A 22,212-nucleotide genomic window follows, 5' to 3' on the forward strand; every position below is an offset into this window, starting at 1 on the left:
TTGGCTGTTAGTACTGATTGGGGATTGCTTTATTAGCTTTGCATTATTTTAAATCTAATATTTAATTTCAGTAGTTTCGATTTCATTATAGGGGGACTAGTGTACATGGGAGGGGTATATTTCCCAGAATACAACACGAGGGGAGGCTGAAATATGACGTTTATATTTAATCATGGTACCACTAGGGAGGAGATGGGAAGAAAGTGCTAAGCTACCCGAAACATAAACCAAGTCGGCATTTGCGCTGCACCGGTAAATGTKTTCTGTGTTGTATATATGTTTCTAGTGGAGCCCTGAAAATTGGCAAAGTAAAAGTTATCTGCTTCGACGGGAGATTTATCGACAGACAGCCAGTCAAACTAACGTTAGCTGGCTAGCTAGCACTACGTTAGTWCACAGATTTTTAGCTAACGATAACGTTGCCTAACTAGTTAGCTAGTAATGTTTGATATCTAAGCATAACATACCGTGCTTGTTGTTTTACGCTGCATGCTTGGTAGCTGCTTAACATGCWCTTGTTCATTGGTATTATAGCTAGTCTGAAACGTTGTTGATTAACGTTAGCTAGATTGACATTTTCAACAAACACTATCGTTCAAGCCAACGTTATGTTAGCTAAACGTTAGCAAAATAGCGTTGTAAAAAATATCTGTCATGTTTTCATTTGAGTTAACATGCTATGTAAAAGTGTTYAACTAGCGAGACATTTACATATTAACGTTAGCAAACTAGTTAAGTTAATTGAACTGTCATGTCGATCGAAGTCAACTAACTATTGATATATTTATTTACCTAAGGTTATCTAGTTATTACGAACGTTATCAGGATGGAAGTTGGTTGTCCTTGCAACGTTAAAGTTAGCTGCCCAACGAACGTTAGCTACCTAGCCAAAWAATTACAACTATTMACAAACGCACTAGYTAGCTACTAGTGATGCCGTCGCGCTGTATGGAGCCTTTAGTCAAAAGGCGAAATCACAGATGAGTGTGACATGCCATCTTTAACTTGTCTCCTGAAAGTGTTTGTAAATATATTTGGTGTAATGCTCACTGTCCATGATAAATCAACTTTGGCTGGCACCACTGTGCTGTCAAACGAAATCAGGAAGTTCTAGACCTCCATGGGTGGCGAGATGGTTAGTGCCTAGGAACATACAGACCATTGTGATGGTCTGTATGAAACCAAATCATTTATTTGTCACATGTTTCGTAAACAACAGGCAGACTAACTGTGAAATGCTTACTTACGACCCTTCCCAACAATGCAGAGAAGACAAAAATGAAAAATAACACTAGGAGTAAATACACAATGAGTAACTTGGCTATATACACAAGAGTACCAGTACTGAGTCTGTGTGCGAGGTAATAGGTGTATGTACATTTAGGCTCCCTATGTATATATGGGCTCCAGAGCAGTCTAAGGCACTGTATCTCAGTGTAAGAAGCATCACTGTAGTCCCTGGTTCGAATCCAGGCTGCATCACTTCTGGCTGTGATTGGGAGTCCCATAGAGCGGTGCACAATTGCCCCGGCTTTGGCTGGGATGGGCCATCATTGTAAATAAGAATTTGTTCTTAACTGAAAATATAGGTAGAAATAAAAGAAAAAGTGTGTGTGTCTAGGTAGGAATAAAGTGACTAGGCAACAGGATAGATCATGAACTGTATCAGCAGYGTATGGGATTAGTCAAAATAGTGTAAAAACGGTCAATACAAATACTCTGGGTAGCTATTTGATTAAATATTTAACTACAGTATTTAGTGGTCTTATAGATTGGGGGTAGAAGCTGTTCAGGGTCTTGTTGGTTCCAGACTTTGTTCATCGGTCCAGCTTCTTGTGCGGTAGCAGAGAGAGCAGTCTCTGACTTGGGTGGCTKGAGTCTTTGACMATTTTTAGGGCCTTCCTCTGACACCGCCTGGTATAGAGGTCCATTTGGGTGTTATTGGATTTATTTACTATTTGTTAGCCACTCTGACASATTTTCTWCATCGAATTAGTAGCCTTCTGCAGTTGAGCTGGCTCCTTATTGGAAAKGGTTCAAATCTACCCATATAACAGTCATACTCAGGCTAATTCATACAACAAATTTCATTYATAGCTACATCTAGACCTTATTCCAATGCATCGTAGAGAATAGATGAGTTTTATCATTTCACTCCAGCATTAGGGAATAGGTATAACTGTCCACCTTTTAGACAAGTGTTTATGGCGCTATGCATGACATGTTTGAAGATGACGAGTAGCCTACACTATACTACTTTAGTAACCAAACTTTAGGCTATAGATTTGGTGGTTTTTAAACTGGTACTGCCAGAGACTGTTCATGTATCTTCTCTAGCTGCATTCTCAACAGTTAGGTGTTTGCTTCTAGAGCAAGCATGCTTGTCTTTGGCATAAAAAAATAGCTGCTATGCGTTGTCCCACTTTACCTACCTTTTGTAATACTCAACCAAATAACTTTCCAAGTATCTATATTCTGCTCTTGGAAGGTGGAAAAATTAGCCTCAAGTGTTGAAGCCTTTTTGTTTTTTGTTTTTYCCCTCAAATTTCCTGTTTACTGTATTTTATTTGGAGTCATGTAGTCCTTCCCCTTTTGGCCAAATAGCTACTGCGTTAGCCCAGGTCACTGACTGAAGCTAGGCTCTAGCTACTTTCATTGCAAGGAATCATAATTTGTTATATTCTTTACTTCAATGGCTCTAGACGTAGCAAGCAGAGAGATTGTTTTTGTTAACAGAATTGTTTTGAAATTCAGAAAGAGGTAGGTCAGCACTCACAGCCCTGCATTTAAAATGAACACTTTGATTTTGAAGGGGCACAGCACAACTCCTAATAGCCACCACCCTCACACTTTCCTGTCTATCCTCCTCTGTGCAGGAACAAGTGAGCACGCCTTCCTCTGTGCACACTCACCCACCAGAGGCGGCCAGCCCAGCCGGGACCATGAGCGAGCGTGGCCCTCGCACGGAGGCCTCCATATTTTTGCAGGTGGGGGTGGACCGCCTCGAGCACGATGACAAAGAGGACAACGATGAAGACAAGATGGCRCACTACGACGACGACAAAGATGACGACGACCTGATGTCGGCACCCTCGGGCTCCCGCGTCTACGACCGCACTACGGTGCTCATCGAGCAGGACCCCATCCGGCTGGACGAGGAGGGAGAGGAGGACCATGGACACTGCGTCGGGGGGGACCACGACGACGGGGGAACTTTCCTGGTCGATGAGGAGGAGGAGGAGGAAGAGGAGGAAGGCTCTATGACCTTCATGGGCGACCAGGACGGCATGTCGCAGGGATACGTGCATCACACCATCTCGCCCGACCAGATCCAGTTCATCATCAACCCGGGTTCCATGGCCATGCCGCGCAACATCGAGGGGGCCACCCTCACCCTGCACTCAGAGTGTCCGGAGACCAAGCAAAGAGAGGTATGTTGGCTTACGTGCCCCCTCGCCGCTGAAATGCGTTATGTGACGCTGTGTGGAGGTCATACAGCGTGTTTGAGGGGATCAGTTTGGGCAAGGCGCAGAATCACTAATCTTGATCACATAATGAGTAGTCATTCGGAATGCTAGGTGGTTTGTAGATCAGGGATTTTGCAMTGCCTGATTTTAAATGTACTTGATCTCAACACACAATTAGCCTAGTGTGTTGTGTTAAGTAAAAATAATAGAGACCCCATGTTGAAAGGGAGCAACGTGAGGCGTGAGCAGGGAGAGTAAATTCACTGGGTGAACGAAATGCTTTGATTTACTTAGTGAGCTACGTTTCTTCTCAAGACCTTTCTGCTTCCACATGGTTTCAGTGGTGTAAAGTCCTTAAGTAAAAAATATTTTAAGTACTACTTACGTCGTTTTTTGGGGTATCTGTACATTACTTTACTATTTATATTTTTGACAACTTTTACTTCACTACATACCTGAAGGAAATAATGTACTTTTTACTCCATACATTTTCCCTGACACCCAAAAGTACTCGTTACATTTTGAATGCTTAGCAGGACAGGAAAACGGTCTAATTCACACACTTAAAGAGAAAATCCCTGGTCATCCCTACTGTATCTGATCTGGCAGACTCACTAAACACAAATGCTTTGTTTGTAAATTATGTCTGAGTGTTGGAGTGTGTCTCTGGCTATCCGTAAATTTATAAAACAAGAAAATCATGATTTAATATAAGGAATTTGAAGTAATTTTTACTTTTGATACTTAAGTATATTTTAACAATTACATTTACTTTTGATACTTAAGTATATTTAAAACCAAATTTAAAACCAAATACTTTTACTCAAGTAGGATTTTACTGAGTGACTTTTACTTGGTTATGACAATTGGTACTTTTTCCACCACTATTTTTTTTTATATGATAAATGTTTAACCCCTCCTCTGCTGTGTACAGTACAGCACACATAGTAAATGACTCATCTGAAGCTTGTGCAGTGTCATTATTTGTGTTGTACTTTATGATGGCAGGTCTAGTGGCTTCAGACTTTACGGCTAGCTCTTAAACATTGTGTAAGGCACGCTGGCATGCAAAAGAGTACAATGGAGCTTGTTGGAGGGTTGCACCTCTAGGCTATTTCTTCCTAAAATGCAAAGCAGCACCGTAACAACAGGCTAGCTCAGGGTTACAGCAGTGATCAGTTCAACACTACTCCTAACCTATCATGATGAGGCCCGGCCAAATATTGCACCCTCAATGCAACAAAGTTCCTGTTTGTTACCAGGGTCCCCCTTTGTCACCATGTTGGCCAGTGCCATTAGGGTCCTTGTGCTGTCTTTGTGTTGAAGTGCTCTGCTGGAGCCAGACCACTCCTCCCCCTCCTAGCCTAGCTACTTGCATGATGTCATTGAGGGAGAGAGAATGCATTTTGCTTACTTACAATTGGATTTATGAAATCTCATCTACAGACTCTGAGCCAAAGATGCAATCACCCCAAACGATTGTTCCTCTCCCAACTCATGATTTGTCATCCGTTCATGTTGCTTCTCCAAAATGTGTGTCCTCCTCATTTCCTTTTGACTTTTGTCATAATTGCAGATGTGGATGCCAAACATTGCAGATGTTATTTTCAATGTTTCTCGAGCCTAGGTGTTCTAAATGTCTCAATGCAACCCAAAGCAGTCCTTAGCATACCATTTCAGTAGGCGCTTGCAGAATTCTTACATCCATTTCAGTAGGCTTGCAGATTCTTACATACCATTTCAGTAGGCCTTGCGAATTCTTACATACCATTTCAGTAGGCCTTGCAGAATTCTTACATACCATTTCAGTAGGCCTTGCAGAATTCTTACATACCATTTCAGTAGGCCTTGCAGAATTCTTACATACCATTTCAGTAGGCCTTGCAGCATTCTTACATACCATTTCAGTAGGCCTTGCAGCATTCTTACATACCATTTCAGTAGGCCTTGCAGAATTCTTACATACTATTTCAGTAGGCCTTGCAGAATTCTTACATACCATTTCAGTAGGCCTTGCAGCATTCTTACAAACCATTTCAGTAGGCCTTGCAGCATTCTTACAAACCATTTCAGTAGGCCTTGCAGCATTCTTACAAAACCATTTCAGTAGGCCTTGCAGCATTCTTACAAAACCACTTTCAGTAGGCCTTGCAGAATTCTTACATACCATTTCAGTAGGCCTTGCAGCATTCTTACATACCATTTCAGTAGGCCTTGCAGAATTCTTACATGCCATTTCAGTAGGCCTTGCAGCATTCTTACATGCCATTTCAGTAGGCCTTGCAGCATTCTTACATTTCATTTCGGTAGGCCTTGCAGCATTCTGACATACCATTTCAGTAGGCCTTGCAGAATTCTTACAAACCATTCATTTCAGTAGGCTTTGCAGCATTCTTACATACCATTTCAGTAGGCCTTGCAGCATCTAGTTGCATTAGACACTCTCTGTGTAGCCTACTACTAGAGAGCTCTTTCCCCGCTGTGCATGTGGGAGGCGATGGCATGCCAATCTAGTGAACCTGTGTAATTTGAAATGATGCTGCAGAAGTGGGGGAGTCAGTCGTGAAGCTGTGGGGGTTGAATAACAATACAGTACAGCTGATACGCTGTAGCAGCACCGCAGCCAGGCTCCTCACTGTGTGGGGTTCATACTTCTTACTTCCCTTCCTTCGCACTTGTGTTAGAAAGATATATATATATATATATATATATATATATATATATATATATATAATTGCACTCTTTATGCACATTCACAGGACCTTACACACTCACGCACACTGACACTCCAACACACACACGCACATACTCACTTCATTTGCTCACACACACATAACATGCACACATTTATTCTGACTCTACACGCACGCACACATTCGTTATATACTCTGCTACTACTCTGTTTATCATATGTCCTGATGCCTAGTYACCTTACCCCTATACATATCAMTCCAGTACACTCCCTGCATATTGTAAATATGGTATTGGACTGATCCTGTATATAGCTTCTTACTTTCTCATGTTCTTATTTCTATTTCTTGTGTGTTTTCGCTCTACCTTATGTTATTTTTACAACATTGATATTGATTACTGCATTGTTGGGTTTAGAGCTAGCAAGAAAGCATTTCACTGTACTTTTGCACATGACATTGAAACTTGAATGAATAGCACAACCAGTCAGTCATTAGGCCTAGTATCACCAAGGGACAGGTAATGCTGGGTCGTATTTTTAGTGCACAATGTAGCAAAACGTTTTGCAACGGACAAGTTCAGGTAATCCTTCCGTATTTCAGTCAGTTTTATTCCGTTTGGTCCCTGATGAATATGACCTCCGGCTGTGGGTTTCTCCTTCTATCTCCTCCTTAAACATAGGCCAACAGTTGTCTTAGGCTACTCCCGCTGCGTTTCTGTTAGGCTCCAGTGATTTGTAGTGTCATGCGGAGACTGCTAGTGGACCAGTTGTCATGGCTGGAATCCATCCTTTTGGAGAAATAATAGAGGACCGCTAGCTCTGAAAAATAACTGGAATTGGACAGGCTGCCTCACTATTGTGTCTAGTAGGGCCTCTGTGTGCAATGTGGCTATCCAGGAGTTACATAAGGGGATGATGTAAGCCGTTGTTGACTATTTATTAAGGGAAAAGAGTGTTGTTTTTACGAGGTCAGGGCTGGTTGACTTTCTTTTGAAATTTGCGTAACAAAGTGTTTATATTTTTTTAGCCCTAGTCTACAACAGGATCAAGGAATTARGTTATGGGGTATAATGCAAGCTCTGAAAATAGATTTGTTTTGTGGGGGGGGATAAAGCTTGGATGGGAAGGCTTTGTGYTATGACAATGTAGGCTAGTGTGTTCTATGGGTATACGAAGGAGGGGAAAGGAGCCGGCTTTATTCTCTCCCCGGGGCCTTTTGTGTGAGAGCAGAACAGAGCCATAAAACAGACTGACTGCCACGGCCGCTGAATGCAGAGACTGCTGAGTTGAAACACGGTGCACAACAAAATCAGTCCGGTGGAAATGGATGGGGGGGTCAAGTCACTGATGTCATGTGCGCTTACCCGCTCATGCGCCGTGTCATTGTTGCCTGTGTAAACATACCCCGTTTGTTTCTCACTCTGGCTCTCATCCTATCGCCTCGCCTCCTTCTCAACCATATTGGAGTAGGAGAAGGTCCAAGGTCCCTCCCCTCGGACCTTATTATCCAAAGTCTTTTGAGAGGCGAGGAGAGATGTCGCAAAGAATCGAGGAAAGATTAATTAAGAAAAAGTAATTGTCTTCTTGTTTGTCACTCAGGTGAAGCGGTACCAGTGCATGTTTGAGGGCTGCACACGGACCTACAGCACGGCGGGCAACCTGCGCACGCACCAGAAGACCCACCGGGGCGAGTACACGTTTGTGTGCAACCAGTTGGGTTGCGGCAAGGCCTTCCTCACCTCCTACAGCCTGAAGATCCACGTGCGCGTTCACACCAAGGAGAAGCCCTTTGAGTGTGACGTGCAGGGCTGCGAGAAGGCCTTCAACACTCTGTATAGGTGAGGCTCGACTAACACAAAGTTTACCAGCTGCATGTCGAAATATTCCCAGACATGCTGACTAATCGGATGACTATCTATCTACAGGTAACTGCCAAAATAAAGGAAACGTCAACATAAAGTGTCTTAATAGGGTGTTGGGCAACCACGAGCCGCCATAACAGAATCAGTGCACCTTGGCATAGATTCTACAAGTGTCTGGAACTCTATTGGAGGGATGYGACACCATTCTTCCACCAGAAATTCCACCATTTGGGGTTTTGTTGATGGTGGTTGAAAACTGTCTCAGGCGCCGCTCCAGAATCTACCATATGTGTTCAATTGGGTTGAGAGCTGGCGACTGAGACACACACACACACCCTTTAAGCTCTTTTGAGACCTCTCTTTCAAAGTTACTGAGATCTCTTATTGTAGTCATGGTAGCCAAAATAATGGGCAACTGGGCATTTTTATTTTTATACATGACCTTAAGCATGATGGGATGTTAATTTCTTAATTAACTCAGGAACCACACCTGTGTGGAAGCACTTGCTTTCAGTATACTTTGTATCCCTCATTTACTCAAGTGTTTCCTTTATTTTGGCAGTTACCTGTATATGTAGTCCTATACTAAAGATGGATAGATAATAGATCAAAGGTAACAGGTAATAAATTACATGTAAAATAGATAATAACTAAGATAATAGATACAACATAAAAATATGTAAAGTGACATATCTAGTCTCCACTTGTGGCCTAAAATGTATTTTTTGGTCCACCATCCACAGCCACTCAGATTCTTTACCATAAAAAAAAAAACACAAAACAACAGATGACCATGCTTGTTAATTTTCTTAAACAAGAAATGTATTAGAAGTAATGTGGTATATTACTCAATTTCATTATTTTATCCAAAATGTTCAGCAGCCTCTTTAAGGGTGGAAGGTTTACCGTGGTAATGGGGCCATTTGAGTCATGTCACACGTGTGTCTGTGATTTGGGATCAGACTAGGGTGTCTCGTCGGTATCAGTTGAAGCAGCAGACTCAACTAATGTTGAAAAACAACCGAGCTTGTCAACAAAACAATGTAAATAGCCAATAAACACGAGGACAAAGACTAAATTAGACACATTTTTCATTTTTACCCCGTCCCCCGTCCCAGTAAGTRAAATGGCGTTTAAAAAAACAACTATTTTTCAGACATTGAAGAGACGTTCAAATTAGGTTCTGAATGAAAGGTGAAAWTATACTTATTTTCCTGATGTTGAAAATACATATTTTACAGATGTTGAAAATGTATTTTCCGGATGTTGAAATCAGGCAATTTTTTTTCGTTTTGATTGAAAGTTGAAAATAAGTAATTTATAGATGTCTATGTTTGGGCCCAAATCAAGGCTGGTTTAGACCGTACAAAATCTGAACCATAGTGTTGGGAATCAACAGTCAAAATATTTTGCGCCCTGCCTTCAAAAAGTGGCCACTGCTTATCAAAACGCGGCATCAGCACTCACCTAAAAAGCCAATATGCCACTGGTTGAGAGAAATTGTCATTCTTTTTGGGCAGAATTAAGTTAGGTTTTATGTGTTGTTGTTGGAGGTGCATCTTGGCCAGTTTGGCTCGGAAAATGCCGCCCTCGTCAATCTGCCGCCGTAAACGGACGCCTAATCCTGCCTAATGAGYGGGCTGGCGGTGTGTTTGCAGCGCCACCAAAAATGAATCTATCAGCGCTTCACTCAGTGCGCACAGCTCCCCTGCCAGGGAGTGTTGCTACGCGAGGTGGGATATAGGATTTGTAATTATTTGTGCGATTTAGTAGTTATGAAACAAAACAGCACAAATCATTTGGAAATGCTACTGCAGCATCTTTCTAACMCGCAGATGCTCATACTTGACTTTTGACTATTTTTATTTACGAATGTAACGCTCTCACTGTAGAGCCGTGCAAGTTGTTGGTGAAATAGACATTCTTACCCGCCAATACCTAAATCTACCTGCATGTGGCAGGTGTACATTTTCTGCCCTGCCTACACCCATTCAGAGGTATTCTTCCATAGTAGATTAGCAAACAATGTGTAGGTTTAGGGCTGTGACACTCATGGTGTTTTGGTTGACTGTTATTGGTCAACTAATTTATCGATGTCACGGTAATAACTGTTCTAATAGCAAAACTTTTCCCATCTTCAGTCAGCCGTTAGTTCCACAAAAAAACCTGGCTATTTTTATGACGGCCTTCATCCATAACCGTCAGTTACGCAGTTATATGGTAATCGTGCCAGCCCTAGGCCTAGTTTCTTCATTCAGTCTGACATAGCATAAAGAAGGATGTATCAAAAGAAGAGGATGTGCTTGCTTTTCTTATCTACAGCACAGTTTGTCTGTAGGCCCAAGCATTTTGTCAGTCTAAGTACTGAACAGTGCTTTTGTGCATTGTTGGGTGTTCTAGCCTAATATCAAAATAAAATGTTATTAGTCACATGCGCCGAATACAACAGGTAGACCCTACAGCAGTAGACCTTACAGTGATTTGGACTTTGTTTTATCTCCCAATTTAGTTTTCTAATTTGACTGAGTTCTTGGTTTTGTAGTGTCTGCTACATTTAGCTTCTTCGGTTTAGCACTCAATGAAGGCGTTATAAATGGAGGCCCTCAGCTAGGCCAGTAGTAGGCTAGTCAGCCAGTGGCTCCAGTGTTGTGACATTGAACCGAAGGCCACTGAGACAGGCGGTGGTGGAAGCGTGCCACCATCGACTCCCCTGTCAGGGTCCATTTATCAGCACAGCCAAGCCAATGTGTTGTTTCCCCCTAATCACATTACTTTTCTCTTGTCAGAACCATGCTGCCCTGTCCTCTCCTATAAGGGAAACGGTGGCACTACATTTCTACTAGGCTAAGGGTCCTTTTTCATTAGGCACTAAACAGATGAAAACCGACTGAAACAGGGAAGGACTACCTAGACTTGTCCAATAAGAATTGCTAATTTTGGTTTTCCATTGCTTCCCCTAATCAACATGACCCTGGATTGTGTCCTTAAAGTTTTTAAAGCAAGATTAGGTTGTTATTTTCCAATTTGGTCTCTTTCTCTGGAGTGCTACCTAATCTTCCAGGCCCAAGTGTTTGCACATTAACAGTCTGCTGTGTTCTAATGTTTTTGGAATGTTTATTTAATTCAAGACGGTGAGAACATTTTCAGGAGCTCAATATTTTTGCTCTTATTAACAGAGCTACATTTCCACTTGGAAGTAGGCCTACCATTTAAATGTCAGTTATTATATTTGTAGTAAAGGAATAAAATTATGACATGGTTAGAAAGCAGTAATAAGCTATCTCTAAGACGTGTTCTTCAAAAACGACAAGGAAAATGAATTTATCCCCCAAACGTTACACGTAGCTCCTTTTTAAATCTTCCCCGTGGTTGATTGTAATTATCTCCTCTCGGCAGACTGAAAGCGCACCAGAGACTGCACACGGGGAAGACGTTCAACTGTGAATCGGAGGGATGCACAAAGTACTTTACCACACTCAGTGACCTGAGGAAGCACATTCGCACTCATACAGGGGAGAAACCATTCCGGTGAGTTCTCCGACTCCACGCACGCACTGTGGTTTATGTTTCACAAGGGGAGGAAGACCGCTGCCTTGAATATAAAGCAAGGACATTATCTGGTCATGTTTGAATGAGGATACCGTTTTCTTGATATGAGATCTTCTATGCATATAAACAAATGTAGCCTAATGGAGTGGGAAWAATGCACCTTGAGGGGATTATATCTTTCATCTGTTCTGAATAGTTAGATATATGGCTTTGTATTGGAAGAACGGTGAGGGGCATGACACTGCTTTGTGGCGCACCAAAATAAATATATATATATTATGCACCAGCTTTTCTAATTTCTGCATTTTTTAATTATTCTTCGTCAGCTTAATCTCCACAGGTTTTTCTCTATTGCTGTTTGGCTTACATTGACCGATCATTTGTGTGATCTTCCCTCTAGGTGTGACCATGATGGTTGCGGMAAGGCGTTTGCTGCCAGCCATCACCTAAAGACGCACGTGCGGACACACACAGGTACGCTTTACTACTACTTCTGTTTGGAAAATAAATTCTCAGTCAAATCTCAGAATGACAGTCAACCAATCATTAATCCACATTCCACACCTCCGAGACAGCGAGTAGCGCTTAATATCTCTTCACATTTTCCAATATTTTATATTAGGAAATGATAGTGTTTGATTTAACATTACTTTTTTAACATTACTTTTTGAAAGTCATTTCCCTTGGCATACAGTGAAGGTGACCCTCTTCCTTCCTCCCTTCTCTCTCGTCTCGCTCSCCACGCCCTTCCCCCACCATCCTTCCTTCCCTTAGGGGAGAAGCCTTTCAATTGTCCCAGCAACGGCTGTGAGAAAGCATTCAGCAGCCAGTACAGTTTGAAGAGTCACGTCAGGGGCCATGGGGACAAGGGCCAGCCCTTCAGTGTCACCCTCACACACCCCCTGTCCGAGGTGAGCCATACATAAATCAAAGCATCTATTTCAGACAGATCATGTGTGGCTCATTTTTGGTAAGAGCATGGCGCTAGCAACGTCATAGCCGTGGGTTCGATTCCCTCTACGGCCACCAATTTTCTTTTAAAGTATGCACTCACTCTTTGATAAAAGTGACTGAATAGAGTGTATTGTTAGTATTTTTTTAACATGGATTAGCCTGCGAAGTCATTTTAAGATATCCGTTTTTTTTAATGGGTAAACTCATTTATTTGTACCTACAACATTGTGCCTGCTGTCAGTACAGTCTGTTTTGATTGTTTTTATGATCTACATTCTATCCTTATGCATCTTTATGACTTTAGACGGCTTTTGCTCAATAAAGGAAGGCTTCTTGGCTTCTCCAATGTCTCGTTCTGTTAATGTTTCTAGGCAGTGGAACATTTAATTTGGGCCTATTCCTCTCTAATTACAGGATGCAAATCATTCACTGTGCCTCAGTGACTTGAGCCTCATCTCGACTGACTCGGAGCTCAGAGAAAACATCCACAATGTGAGTGTGCGCGCATTATTTCATCAGCCCTTATTTGACTTTATAGGTCCTTCTGCTTTTGTCCATGTATGAACAATTTATTTTGTGGTGGGTTACTATGACAGCAAAAACAACCATATTTATTTTGTTTCTGTATAAAGGATCAATAAAGATTTATTGTAAGACAGACATGTATTATCGTGTAATGCTTTGATACATCTGTGTTACATTCTCAGCACTTGGACTTGAGCAGTGTTACCCCTGTGAGGATCTTCGAGCTCATGTTCCAGAGTCCGGAGAACAGTGTCAGTCAAGACGATGCACATCCTCACGGCAAGTACCCATCACAATCTATAAACTGTAACTCGGGTTGATTTCAGTGCATTTTCAGGCTAACTTTTGCTCTTTTTGTATTTGTTGATATTTTTCAGAGAGCCTTGTCGAAGCCTTTGGCCAGGAGACTGGTCAGTCCACCATGGGCGATGGATCCACCCCTATCTCCTTCTCATTCTCCCTCGTCCCTTCCTCCTCATCCTCCTGTTCCCACTCCCACCCACACTCTCACCCTCACACCGACACCACCTCCACCACTGTCYTGGAGGCTTCCTCCCAGCTCCCTGTTAGCCAAACCCCCTCTTCCCAACCGCCAGCATCTCCTGCAACCATTAGTAATGTTACCGCAATCAGCTCCACCCAGCCCCTTGCCACCTTCGTAACCTTACCCACTGCCCTGCAGACACCAGATGTGCCTGCCCCCTACGTGGCGCTGCCCGCCCAGACCGCTCCAATAGTGCCCTCTGCTGCGCCAGTAGTGGTGCCAGGCCCAGCCCTCGCCAACGCGGCTCTGGGCGCTGTAGTCGCTGCCACCCCCACAGAGACTGTGCCGCTGCCCGCCGTGGCTCACACACACACTGTGCCTTTGGCCAGCAACACCAACCCTGCCCTGGCGCCCCCAGCCTCTGCCCCCACCATCGCCCCAAGCCACAGCCACACCCAGAGCCTGCTGCAGCCCAGCATCGTCATGTCCGACCAGAACYTGCAGTGGATCCTTAACACCGCTGCCAACAGCCAACAGAACCCAGAGCAAGCGGTAAGAGTGCCGGTTTGACATGCCGGTTAACATTGAATTGATAGTTTGGTTGGGTGCTGATGCATTTGTGTGGACATCAATGTTGTTTGTTTCCAGCCACACGGAGGTCCAAAAGTGGAGAAGGTCTTCTTCACCACAGCCATACCAGTGGGAGGAAATTCAGGTGAGATTTGTCCCCTACTTTTACCAGTGTGATTATTAACAGCAATAATGCTGCCCTGGCCCACATAAAAAAAATACTATAGTATACTGTAGAATAATATACTACACACTGTAGTATCCCTTGATCATGTACAGTACTCACTATATCATTTTGTAGTATATGGTAAAACACTATAGTAAATACTACAGTAATGTCTGCAAAAACGGTACAGTTTGCAAAAACACTAGTTTAACTATAGCAATACTAATGTATTTAATTTGCATATAGTCTGCCCATTCCCCTTCCCCATATCCCAATTTGTGCCACCCATAAGTGAGAAACCTACAAATATTGTGTTCCCTTCAGGTTTTAGAAAAGAGCTGAAGCTCTGAACTATTTGTTCAGACCACGGTCCTACCTACCTACAGGTTATGGAAAATGTGCTGTTTTAGTATTTGTCCAGTAGGTTTCCTCAAGGAGAAAGCTCCCACTTTATGTAAATACTACGGTATACTAATCATGTCCACACAAAAAAAAAACTACACTACAATAAATTCAGCGAAAACATTACAGTAAATACTATAGTATGTATACCATATTATAAACTGGGTGGTTCAGCCCTGAATGCTGATTGGCTGAAAGCCGTGGTATTTCAGACCGTATACCATGGGTATGACAACACATTTCTTTTCGTTTTACTGTTCTAATTATGTTGGTAACCAGTTTATAATAGCAATAAGGCACCTCTGGGTTTTCTGATATATGGCCAATATACCACGGCGAAGGGCTGTGTACAGGCACTCCACGTTGTGTCCTGCTTAAGAACAGCACTTAGACGTGGTATAGTGGCCATATACCACACCCCCTCGGGGCTTATTGCTTAATTATAAACTGGGTGGTCCGAGCCCTGAATTCTGATTGGCTGACAGCCGTGGTATATCAGACCGTATAACATTGGTATGACAAAACATTTATTTTTACTGCTCTAATTACGTTGGTAACCAGTTTATAATAGCAATAAGGCACCTCGGAGGTTTGTGGTATATGGCCAATATACCACACCTCCTCTGGCTTTATTGCTTAAGTATACTACAGAATTATATAGTAAGTACTGTAGTATTTTTTTCATGTGGGGTAGCCTACCAATGTTTAATGAATCAGGATATTTAAAAAGCAAACTCGTCCGTCATTTAGAAAAGTCATCCATGTTGAATGTATTTACATGGCACAAATTAATTTGATGTCCCCTAGTGGCATTTTAATGAAATTTGAATTACATAGGATTGGATRTTATTGGACAGMTGGCTTGGTCTGTAGTTATGCTATAGCTCCTGTTTGTGTTGATTAGGGTACATTGTATTTCAAAGTGTTGTGCAAAAGAAAAAGAAAACAGGCGTTTCTTATTGGAGTGTTCACTGGGTTTTGAACCGTTTTCTTTCCGTTTCGTGCCTAATGAAATATACAACCCTTGTTTTGTAATGTGTTACAGGCAACTCTGTCCAGCAGATCGGCCTCAGCCTGCCCGTCATCATCATCAAACAGGAGGAGTCCTGCCAGTGCCAGTGTGCCTGCAGGGACTCTGCTAAAGACAAGCTCTCCAACAAGAGCAGCAACGCCTCGGCAGCACGACAACAACAGCCCGCAGTGCTCCCCRCTCCTCTACCACCCCCCGCTCCCGTGACACTGCCCTTTCCCCCCGTACCCCCCCCGGCACCCTCTTCCCCCTTGTGCTGCCTCCCACCGCTCACCTCGGAAGTGAACGAGTCCCCTCCTCTTCCCCAAACAGGAGCGGTACTAGGACCGGGTAGCCCCTCCCCCTCAACCTCTGTACAGACGTTCCCCCCAGGGGTGGCCACGGCGACCACCAACCCCCCCACCATCACGTCCATGGTGGCCAAACCATCCGTGTCGGACTTCCTGTCCCTGCAGAGCCCCGAGAGCACGGCCAACATCGARGCTTTGCTACTGGTGACCAGCARTGATAACTTCACTATGGCCACCGCTGGCACTAGCACCACCACCAACCCCTAGTGGTCCCTATTCTCCACTCTTCTCTTGCATACTCCCAGTCATGGATTTAAAAGCATTTTTGTGTAAGCGTTGGGCAGAGGGAGTTTCTACCATTGTTAAATTAAAGGGAGTGTGCATATGCACATATGCAGCCGTACTTGCCGATTCACCCACTACGCATCTGCTTTTCAAGTATTGTAAGTGGAACTTAATGAGGGGGCTTATTTTGAAAAAGCCGCAAAATGCATGCCAGTCTAGAAAAGTGTTCTTAATTGGCTGGCTCTCCATCAAACAAGGTCCTAAGCACTGATCATTTGAAAGGCCAGAGGAACTATTGTGTCCTTCTAATATGGCGTGAAGCTGATTCCTGAGAGCAACAAAACATTGTCTATATCCATGTACTGTACAATAGTTCTTAACTGTAACTATTATGATTAGTTGGTAAGTGATTGACCAGAATGCACTGCATGTGAAGTGAATTGGAATTTCATCAACTATATTTCCTACAAGGAATTAGTGTGGCAGTGTTGCCATTCCCTTAAAAGCAATGTCTTGCTAATGCCATAATGTGAAGAGTAATTTCCAGTGTTTTACCTAAATYAGCTAGTGTAGCCCAGATCATTGTTTTGTCTTTTGTCTCGCTTTGTTCGTTTTTGTCTTTCTTTACAGGTATATTTACTAATTGAAAAAGAAATTGCCTGTGACACAATTTGCTTGCCTTTTTAAATATAATTTAGAAGTAAATACATTAGTAATAAGCCTATAACTTAATATTTAATTTGTCAATAATTTTTATTTATTGGAGARAAAATATCAAAATCTCTGACCTTAGACTGTCATCAAGTCACAGCTTATTCATCATCATTGTAATCATTGTTAATTTATTCCACTTTTCGCCCAAGGTTTMTTTTTTAGTCCCCCCTGTTACTGATTTTTGTTTTATGGAGCCCCTCTCAATTCGTTTCAGAAAGCTGTTTCAACACAACGCAATTAATTGTATATTAAGGTTGTCAAAGGTCCTAAATTGAGTTTTGGTCAGCAAAATGTCTTCACAATGAAATCATGAATCAATTATGAAAATAATTGCTCACAACACTGTTTCTCTATGAATTTGGACCCACTCAGGGATGCATCACGGCATATCTAATTTATACAGCTTGAGATTTTCCTTTATTTAATAAGAGCTTGTCCATTTAGACATTTTAGGAGTCAACTGCCCGGATGCCCATCGATTGTAGTAGCCCCCTTTTTCGGCTGCACTCTCCCCTCTTTGTGCACTGTCTAATATGACTAGTTATCTGCGTTATTACTATGACAATATTTAAATACCACTGCTGTCAGAAGGGGTTTCTGAAGGGTGTTGATGGTGTAAATACATTACATTTAAATATATGAACACTTATTCCTTCAGCTTGTTTTAGAATGTATTTGTTTTGTATATACATTTTGAATATGTAGACTTGAACCTTGGAAACTAAAGACAATACCCCCTGCGCTGCCCTTTGTCTTTGCATTCTGCCCCCATGCAGATGCTCACACGTCGTATGCAGAAGAGTATAAAATGAAGCCTTATAATGGTTTAGTTTTAGGGCCATTGGCTTCTGTGCAGTCAACATAGTATTTATTTTCAAATGCAACTGTAAGTAACTTTCTTAGAGTATATGACGATATTGTTTCACATGGGACATAATGCAATGATTTACAGAACAACAACAAAAATAATTGGAGAGAAGGCATTATGCCCAAATATCATGTGTAGAGCAAACTTGCCTTACTACAGGATATCTCACTTGCTGTGGCTTACTGAGCTGGCTCCTTGTTTTGTCAATCTTTGCCTATGGCTTGATTTGGACACGCTGCCTGACTTTCCTCCTGTTCATCTAGTCTTGTTCAATGCCTTTTAGCAGCTGTCTACAAGTGGACAAAATTACATTGAAAAGAAATGCTTCATTTTTTGTTGGAAGATTTAACAGATAAATGTGCCAACAAATCAAATGATCCCCCAATTATTATTTTTCTGTTGTCATTTTTTATGTGAAGATGTTACTGCAGAAATATACTGTAGACTGAAATTGTTTCTCTTGATTTTTTTGTAGTACTGTATTGTAGACAACTTAATACTTTATTTTACAGATCACTACATCAATGTTGTAGTTGGAAATTGTAATTACATCAACATTTTTTAATTGCTACTTCACAGGCATTGATTGACAGCAGCTATCATGTTCTATTATTTAGCATGTAAAGAGTGACTGAGATCCAACCTAGGCGTCATCATGTATCATAGGATAACAGAGTACGCAGGAAATCTTTGTCTGGCAGACCTGATTAGGAGAAATGTGTAAACTAACATGGGCTTTGCCCTTTTCCTGTTTTGAGATTTAACCGATACCAAAACTTGATGATAACCTGGAATATTGATTCATGTAGTTAGCACTTAAAATTGGGTCCACTAGAATGTGAATTATCAAATGTTAAATAATTAGTTTATTTTATTATACTAAATAAAAAATATTAACGCAACCATTTTTGAAAGATTTTACGGAGTTAGTTCAGAAAAGGAAATCAGTAAATTTGAAATAAATTCATTAGGCCCTAATCTATGGATTTCACATGGGTGGGCCTGGGAGGGCATAGGCCCACCGACTGGGGAGCCAGGCCCAGCCAATCAGAATGAGTTTTTCCCAACAAAAGGGCTTTATTACAGACCTAAATAATCATCAGTTTCATCAGCTGTCTCGGTGGCTGGTCTCCGACAATCCCACAGGTGAAGAAGTTGGATGTGGAGGTCCTGGGCTGGCGTGGTAACACGTGGTCTGCGGTTGGACGTATTGCCAAATTCTCTAAAACGATGGATGTGGCTTATGGTAGAGAAATKAACATTCAATTCTCTGGCAACAGCTCTGGTGGACATTTCTGCAGTCAGCATGCCAATTGCACGCTCCCTCAAAACTTGACATCATGTGCCCAGCATAATGATCATGCTTTTTAGTCGGCTTCTTGATATGCCACACCTGTCAGGTGTATGGATTCTCTTGGCAAAGGAGAAATGCTCACTAACAGGGATGTAAAACAAATTTATGCATGAAATTAGAGAAGCATTTTGGGCGTATGGAACATTTCTTGGATCTTTTATTTATTTTCATGAAACAAGGGACCAACACTTTACATGTTGCATTAATATTKTTGTTCGGTATAGGTATTCCCCCTCACAATGCTGGTCAATAACTTGATGTATTGTAAATATGAACCCTGACCCACCCTCTTACTGCCCTCAAGATGTTCACATCCAATTCGATGCATACCTTTTTTAAAGAAAATATCTATGCAATGATTTGACTGCAGTATTCCTTAAAGTACAAAATGCAACAAAAATCATGACCAACCTTTTACGTCAATGTCTTGGTCCAAGTAATTCTGTTAAATCAATATTCAGGTTTGCTAATGTCAACTTTGAAGGCTCAACTTTCTCATTTGCGAAGCTCCATGTACGTAACCAATTTTGCTCACCAATCTTTCAGTATTCAACTTAGCGGTATGACCAACTTGGCATCCTATTTTGATCACCATGATCATCCATTTTATGTGAAGGTCCAATTTATTATGTGTGATGTATCATGTTTGAGGTGGGGCTGTGAGCCTGGGCATTGAAATTTTTATTTTTATTTTACCCCCATTGCTTTCCATTGAATATTGAATCGTGTCATTTTTACATGTACTTGTTTTGCCTCCCATGTGAGTTACCTGGTTAAACACTAACTGGATTTGCTTCGGGAAAAATTACTACAATATGATTCTGTTGTAAGAATTATTTGTGTCAAATGTTGTACGCTGCATCTTTTTAAAAGTTTTGGGTGAAAAACAATCATCTTTTCTTGTGTTCTCGTACTGTATGTGCTGTTTTTGCTCAAGACATCTCAATTACCTTTACGTTAATCTGTAAGGGTGATACAAATTTGGACCCGATTTGTTAACCCAATTTAACAGTTTAGACCAATTGTTAGAATTGAAAGTGCTGGTTCTACCTTTGCTAGAAGATACTGACCCTACTGTTATGCTTGTTTACACCGAGCTGCACTAAGCTCAAAACGCAATCTTGGTTACATTAAGACACTGGAGCCAGCACGAGATATGGGTGGGAAAATGTACCTCAATGCAGGGATGGGATATGCCACTGTACTCCAAAMAAACGGCCCTTTTCATCCTCATGCTAGCTAGCAGTAGCCACAGCAGCCATTATGGAATGGCACAGATATCCACTAGTTACCACAACCACAAAGTCAAAATTGGCTATATTGTAAAACGTCATGAAAACAAGCTTTCTTAATTTAAGGAAAGGGTTAGGCATAAGATTAGCAGTGCGGTTAAGGTTAGGTTTAAAATTACATTTTGGGGAGAGAAATGGAAGAAATAGGTGGGGTTTATGACTGAATTCATGAAAACAAAAATGTGCTTTTCTTAATTTAAGGTTGGYAGTGTGATTAGGTTTAAAACCACATTTTGAGAAGAGAAATGGCAGGGTCTATGTCTGTAGCAGCTAGTGATGACCAAGAGCAAGTCACATTGAACAAAGAAGCTAGCTGATTGGCTGACACTGCCATTCCAAAATGGCTACGGTGAATACTGCTAGCTAGCAGGAGCACAAAAATTGTAGTTTTCAGGGAAAACTAGCAGTATTTCAATCTTCTCTATGAATCTGTGTAAAGGTAAAATTGAGTACAGTAGAATATCCCAGAGGTACGTTTTCCGACACTTATCTCGCACCAGCTCCACAGTGGCCAGAGCAGCAGGTAGCCTAGCGGTTAAAAGTGTTGGGCCAGTAACYGGAAGGTCGCTGAAWCGAATCCCCAAGCCAACCAGGTGAAAAATCTGTCTGTGCCAATGAGCAAGGCACTTAACCCTAAATGCCCTGGATAAGAGCGTTTACTAYATTACTAAAATGTAAACGTAACCATGGTTCTGACCCCAGTAGAGCTGTTTAAACAAGGGTTGAGTCTCATGTTCAGCCTTTATGGAATACATTTTACTTAACCTTTAGGTTAAATTATCAGGCGAACAACAGCTGAAATGGGGATTTTTTTGTAGCCAATGGTCAGATGCTTAGAATGGTGAGTTCATAGGTGCAAAACACTGGCAGTTGTTTGGAAAAAGCACAGTTTGTATTTTGGAATTCTGTTCTTAGTTAAGTACACATGATTATTTGAGCACTCAATGTGTAAAATGAGGGGGAAACTTAAAGCTTCCAGAGGAMTGTCTTCAACACCCAAAGAGTTTGAAGTTGTGAAGGATTTCTATTTTTAAAAGAACGTATCATGTGAAATTGGTTTGCTTACGCTTGTTTTGTATGAAGTAGTAYTGTATAATAAAGCAATTACTTTTTGAATTGAGAGCAATATAATACTAATGAAATCTTATCGGACGTGTCTCCCATTTTTGCCCAAGCAAATAAGTTAGATGATCCATGATAATTTTTGACATACAAAATGATACACATTTCCACCACGAGTAAAAGTCACTTTGGAGCAGGGAATGATCCATCACTAAGGTTCTTCTCCTGTGGGGTTCAGAGAGATACTTCGGTTCTGTGGTTGACACATTTTTCAGAGTTTGAAGCATGGAGAAACATACCCTTAAAATACCCCGCAGGTCCACCAAGTCCTTCAGAACAGTGTTGCAGAGATCCATCTGTTCCTTCAGGGAGACCAACTGGTCTTGGAGGTCTTCAAGTAACTGTGCTGACCAAAACAAGGAGTTGACTTTTTGGTAATAAAATGAAGTTAAGTCACCCTACTAACCAGAGACCAATAGAATGTAAAACCTCATAATTCAGTAAAGCACATAAATGTAGTTGACCATAAATAAGGTTATGAATTTTATTTAGATGAAGTGTCTGGATACCTTCAGTTTACTACCTCCAATTAGAGGTACTTTTTGAAGAATGAATTAAAGTCCCATTGCCAACCTGTGTATTTAAA

The 22,212-nt window shown here is 41.6% G+C and overlaps 1 protein-coding gene across 1 annotated transcript; it reads left to right on the forward strand.

Moving 5' to 3' along the window:
- Positions 1 to 66: 66 nt before the first annotated feature.
- On the forward strand, positions 67 to 21,651 carry LOC111958569 (metal regulatory transcription factor 1). Its single transcript, XM_070437358.1, has 11 exons — positions 67 to 252; positions 2,877 to 3,431; positions 7,759 to 7,997; positions 11,418 to 11,549; positions 11,971 to 12,044; positions 12,345 to 12,481; positions 12,939 to 13,016; positions 13,232 to 13,332; positions 13,431 to 14,085; positions 14,182 to 14,248; positions 15,717 to 21,651. The coding sequence occupies exons 2-11, from the start codon at positions 2,943 to 2,945 to the stop codon at positions 16,256 to 16,258; spliced, it is 2,514 nt and encodes an 837-aa protein (XP_070293459.1). The 5' UTR covers positions 67 to 252; positions 2,877 to 2,942; the 3' UTR covers positions 16,259 to 21,651.
- The last annotated feature ends 561 nt before the right edge of the window (positions 21,652 to 22,212 follow it).

Source organism: Salvelinus sp. IW2-2015, linkage group LG35, assembly GCF_002910315.2.
Source record: "Salvelinus sp. IW2-2015 linkage group LG35, ASM291031v2, whole genome shotgun sequence".
Lineage (NCBI taxonomy): Eukaryota > Metazoa > Chordata > Actinopteri > Salmoniformes > Salmonidae > Salvelinus > Salvelinus sp. IW2-2015.